Source organism: Solanum lycopersicum, chromosome 3, assembly GCF_036512215.1.
Source record: "Solanum lycopersicum chromosome 3, SLM_r2.1".
NCBI classification, from domain to species: Eukaryota; Viridiplantae; Streptophyta; class Magnoliopsida; order Solanales; family Solanaceae; genus Solanum; species Solanum lycopersicum.
The window spans coordinates 64,330,412-64,336,608 of NC_090802.1; the positions used below are offsets into that span (position 1 = coordinate 64,330,412).

General features: G+C 30.1%; 1 protein-coding gene across 1 annotated transcript; it reads right to left on the reverse strand.

Annotated features, from left to right (window-relative positions):
* Positions 1-3,442: 3,442 nt before the first annotated feature.
* Positions 3,443-4,588, reverse strand: LOC101260919 (uncharacterized protein At3g17950). Its single transcript, XM_004235780.5, has 2 exons — positions 4,194-4,588; positions 3,443-4,103 (listed from the first exon to the last, which is right to left on the reverse strand). The coding sequence occupies exons 1-2, from the start codon at positions 4,275-4,277 to the stop codon at positions 3,582-3,584; spliced, it is 606 nt and encodes a 201-aa protein (XP_004235828.1). The 5' UTR covers positions 4,278-4,588; the 3' UTR covers positions 3,443-3,581.
* Between the last annotated feature and the right edge of the window lie 1,609 nt (positions 4,589-6,197).

Below are 6,197 nucleotides of genomic sequence, written 5' to 3' on the forward strand. Positions count from 1 at the left end.
AAGTAATATCATGTCTTAATTTTTCAAACTAGACGAGCAAAAAAATTAATCATAAACAATTTACTTAACTTTATACTTTTTTAAAAAAAAATTTAACTCTTTCCCCTTTTTAATCTATTGATAACTCAAATTAATAATTTTTATAATGAAAATGAATCAGTTTATAATGACGAAAACTTATTATTTAAGTTAAACCCTCGTCGAACAATATAACTATGCCGTTGAAATAAAAAATGAAATTACCTTTTCAAATTTTTATTCTACATATTTTAACTTTATAAAGCTCATTTATCATGACATGTGATTAAAAAAATAGAATGTGATTGTTTTTTTAGTACTGCTACTTCTTAATACAGCATTGACCTCGTTTACATCGAATCTTGAAAAATGAAATATCCAATTTATAAAATTAATAAAAATAACCTGAGAAAAGAACAGGTTTCACATGAATATTGGAGCTGATCATGTGAAATGGCATCAATTGCATATACATGAAATAGTATAACATGATATACATATTGAGAATATAAACTTATAGTTTATTCGAAAATAATAACTCCAAATAAGAGGATATAATAATGGAGAATGAGAATAAAATATTAACAGATAGTTGAACTAGTCTAATTATTATTATTATTATACTTTTATTATTTATTAAATATTGTGTTTTTTGTTTTAATTATCGTATTATAATGTTGGTATATATTATTTTTTGATCTCAATATTTTCAGCAGGTCTTTAGAATATTTTTTGATCAATACTTGATTTTATTATGTTTTATTTGAGCATATGATTTGTCGACACTGAGAAAGGTCATTTGGGAGGGAGTATCCGAAGAAATAGTCCACGTATTATGTATGATATTATTTAATTAGTATATTTGATTGAAATTTCAAGTTTGTGTATAACTAATTCATGAATTAGGTGCATGATATTGGTATTACATGGTGTATAACTAATATCATGGGTTTAATTTATGTACAGATAAAAGAACTTCTCAAATTATTTTAATCATTTTGTTTATTTTTTTTAATTTTATATTTTATGTTTGTACGAGTAAATATATCTTAAAAAATTAGCTTTCATTTTTTATTATTTATTATTTAAAGACAGTTGTTTGTTGCTAAATAAATCCAATACAAATCAATACAATATTTGAAATGTCAGTTATTTAATATTTTACCAAAAAAAGGCTAGATATCACTGGATTATGTTTGTGATTTTTATTGTATGTATTATTTGTTGATATGTATGTGATTTCATAATTATTTGTATTTTGAACTATTTATAAAATTGTGTACATATCAAAACTATAGCTTGCAACTTTTATGTGTAAATATATATGATTTATTTGATTTTACTATTGTTAATTGTCTTTCGTTTATAAAAGTAGATGGTCTATCTTTTTTAAATTGAAAAATTGACGTATTGTAAGATATCAATTTACTAAGATGAAAAGTTATTTACCCTCTAATATTTCAAGTGAGAAAATAGCAAACATGACAACAAAATTGTTCTTCTCCTACTTCTCCTACCTAGTTAGAAGTCCATAAGAAATAATATTATCGGATAATTATATACATTTACCAATTACCTAAAATAGAAAATTTCATAATAATTCAAGGATATAATTGAAAATAAGTTTTTTTTGTGTGTGTACTGATTCAAACACAAGATTATGTAGAAAACAATAAATCAAACACTCGATAAAAAAATAAAGGCATAATACATATATTGGACCCTAAACTTGGCTTTAAAATTTAACTTCAACCTTCAACTTTCATAATGCACAAACAATTACTTTAACTATCCAACTTTTGAATATATAAACACGTGAGTCCTATATGACACAATACACGTAGGACAAAAAATGACATGTAGGACATGTGTGTCTATTTGTTCAACTTCATATAAGTTTAAGTGTCTACTAGTGCACACTCAAAATTGAAAGACATAAATGTAATTTGAAGCCAAGTTAAAGAGCATATTTATGTATTATGACAAAAATAAACTACCACTACTGATCCCAAATTATTAATCTTTATATCAAACAAACAACTCATAACATCTATATTTCCACAAGATATAAATAAAATTGCACACACATCACCCTTCTCATATCGTACTTCAAAAAATTGTAAGAAGCGTGTGGGGGGGTTGAGTACTAAGCCCATGAAAACAAATAGTCCCAAGTCCATAATGAAGACCCCAAGCCCTACAACAAGACTTATCTTGGGCTAGTAACTGTTCCTTTTCTCAAAGCCACGAACAATACATGTGACTTGTCTCGGTCAAAGTTTTCATAAGCATTATTGATACAGAAACGAGGTACCTAAAATCCATTCTCTTTTTGTCTTCACATTTATCCATTTTTTTGTAATTTTCTCAGAACAATATCTTGATGTTATCTGATGGAATTATTAGAGAATAAACATAATTTTAGACTCAAAAGAGTGGGGTAAGCCAAAAGATATTTGAGAGAATCTTATCATTTGCGGCATCCAATGTGCAACCGAAAATAATTGATTATAGATGTTGTACTATCTTTTTAACTTAACTAACTTTTATCTTATTGTATTTATTTGTAATGTTGTCTTTGAGGCAAAGGATATATGTGAGTCATTTATATATAAGTAGAGGTATATATATGAGTTACTTTCATAACGAGAGATATATCAGCTCTAAATGCTAAAATTAAAGGGTATATCACCAAGAGCGGAGCTACTTTGCATTAAGGGGTTCATCCGAACCCCTTCAGCGAAAAATTATATTTTTTATACGTGATTAAGATACAGCTTAAAAAATCAACTTTTTGAAACCTTTTGCGGCAACACAATTTGCTTGCTGTTTGAGACAATGATAGTATATTATGCGTGTGACTTATAACCACTAAAGGGCATTTTCTTCAATTGTAAGTTGTTACATAGCATACAATTGAAACAATATAAAACTACTTCAACATTAAAATGAACTATATACCCTGTGAAAAAGTTAGAAATAAGATTTCTGGGCAAACTAGATCAATTCTACTAACGCTTAATCACGTTTTTCTTTTCGAGTTTTCAAAATTATCATTCATGCCAGATTTTGATAATCCAGACATATATCTCAAATACATGAATTATAATTCATTTCCCCCTATGTATCTAACTACTATCTATATTAAGAGAGTATGTGGTAGCAATGATTCATGCATTTAGGAGTATCTAATTTTGAAATTTAGTATGAAGTTATTGAGTTATTTTAAATTATAGAAAGAGAATAATTATAATTAGAATGCAAGTTGTAGTTTATCATATTTTTTGTTTTTCTTTCCTTAGCCCACTTAGTTTCTCACATCCTGACAATTACTAGGTTCGGAAACTTGCCTTTACTTAATAGAATAAATAAATAAATCCAAATAAATATCATGACAATAAAGATAATGAGAATAAACAGAGAGTGACTAATAAAGGATGATTTACTGTATGCTTTTTCTGATTCTTTGCGATCAGGCATCTTCTTAATCACTATATTTAATGACACAGTTTACACTAATTAATGACGAATCAAAAATTTAATGACAGGTTTCATCTTAATGCTTATCCAACACAGCCAGCACCACGGCTACAGATTCCCGAAAGTGACGCCACCGAGAATCTACACAACCCTAGGGCTCCCGCCGACGATGACTCTTCCTCAACTTCCACCGGCGGCAGAACTCTGCCGTCGGCGAATAACGTCCTTCCGTTTGTTGGCTGAGCATCGATAACAACACCTTCAAGTTCCGCCGCTGCACCGCCGTCAAATGCTCCGTCTCCCAACCTCCGTTCAACTTCTAAATACTCTCCTAGTGACGCAGGTTTGGAATCACACTCATCTCTACAAAGCCTCCACCACCTCCGCCTTCGGCAATGCCGTCGTTCCTCCTCTTCCACCGCCGCTACTCTACTCTTCTTCGATTTCCTGTTCTTCTGAGAAGTAATCCCCGCGCCGGCTGGGCTCTCAACGATCGACTGACGGTTCTGAGTCATCGACGGAGCTCTGAACGTGATCGCCTGGAACGTAACTCCCATGAGTGTCCCTAATGTTATACTCCGATCATGGAAAAATGAACCTGTAGACTGTTCCCACAGTTAAACGTATTAAATCTCAAAATTATCATACAATTTTGAAAAAATAAAATAAAAAAGCAATTGAGCAGTGACGATTACCTCAGTGTCGAGATCAGACGAAGAAAACGATGAAATTGTAGGAGAAGAAGGTGGCGGTACCAAATCAGTCGCCGGATCCAACATTGCTACCAAAATTAGGGCTTCAATATTTTGAGGATAAGCAAAAAGGGTAAGATTTTACGAGGCTACTGGAAGTATTATTGTTGGGCTTAGAATATGATTCTTGTGCATCAGTAATGGTCCTGCAGGGTGGGGGTAGGGGCACACTATACAATCATACCTTTTCTTGGTGGAAGAGTGAAACAAAAAGTCCATCAAATCATTTCCCTCTTTTAACTTTTCGTGTTCGGTTAAAATTTTGTAGATATTAGTAATATAAACATTATTAACTATTTGTTTTTCTATCTAACATAAGATTATAAACTAACTATCTCGTATATCTTGCATTTACATTTAGCTCTTTTATCTGGTACACTGCTGTTTTTTGATAATTTTTTATTTTTTGAATCTATTTTATCGAAAATTAATTTTTTATTTTTTCAAGACAGAAATTATAAAATCTGTATACACATTACTCACTGTCAAGTACACTTGTGAAACTATACTCAATTTGTTATTGCTTCACAAGTTATCTTAAATTAATCATTCTTCTTTACGTTTGTGATCTTTTATCATAAAAGAATCAGCACATTGATTTGCCTCTTTTCGTGTCCGTCTCCATTTTTAATCCCATAGCTTTTCTTGTTGGTTGATGCATCACATCTCATTTTAAAAAAAAAATTCGATTAAAAGCCTTGTCTTGTGGAGTTACAATTTACAACTCATGAATCATGATGTTGACATTAATTTTCATTAGGATCGACAAGATGAAAATTTCTAAAATTATTAAACAAGACTTAGGTGGAGAGAAAAATAATAATTTGTAGCTTAATTATGATCGCAGTTATGAATGTGATCATTCAATCATTCTGCTTAAATTTAAGCTCAAATTAGTTAGGCATCTATTAAAGAGAATTCTATATCATGTTATATTATATGTTTTTATAATATATTTTACGATATCAACTAAAAAGAGAATTGAGACAAACGCTATTATTATAAAAAGATTTTGACATTATTCATCTAATTAATATCCGTTTTTGATAATGTTGTTGCTCCACAACTATAGTCTTTGACTTTCTTAACTATCATGAGACAAACGGTAATATATTCAATTATATGCTTAATACCTTAACAAATCACATCATTGTTATGAAGCTATTGAGTTTACATGAACCAACAGGCGTGCCTCATAAAACAGGTCTCTTTTGCAGTATGATAATTGTTCATGAGTGCTGGTCCTATAAATTTGCTTCTTCTTCTTTTGGGGTGGGTGGGTGGGGTGGGGTGGGGTGGGGGGACTATACAATTATGCCTATGGTGACAATGGGTTTTTGTAAGTGGAACCAATATTGGGCTGGATTATATGAAAACAGCCCAATGCAATCAATAATATTGGGCTGCATTACATTGACAGAAGCCCAACACAGCATAAGATTCTAACCCTGACAAATGGGCTTGCAAAATACTCCATTAGAAATGGGCTTGGAAATAGCCTTGTTTAAAGGAAAAATAACTTAAATACACAACTATAAGTTTTCTATTCTCTAATTTTCCCTTCTTTTTTAAAATATTACATAATTCCTTTTTTTTTAATTTTAGTGTAAGTTTATAGATACATTACATTCTCTCTCCTATAATACACAATTATCCATTTTAATGCCTATTTTTTCTCCATTAAAACACTCAACCTTTTAAATCAGTTTTTGGATTTTGAATTTTCTCTATTTAAACACTCAACCTTTTAAGTTAGTTTTTTGATTTTGAATTATTAATTTTAATTAATTTTAAATAAAAGACCCAATTTTGAAATTTTGAATTTCAAAATTCAAAAATTTTGAAATTTCAAAAATCAGGACAACTTCTCTTAACTTCTCCCGTTTTGTTCTTACTCCATCGAGTTTCAGTTCTTTTTTTTCCATAATCATCTTCCTTCTCTTAAAG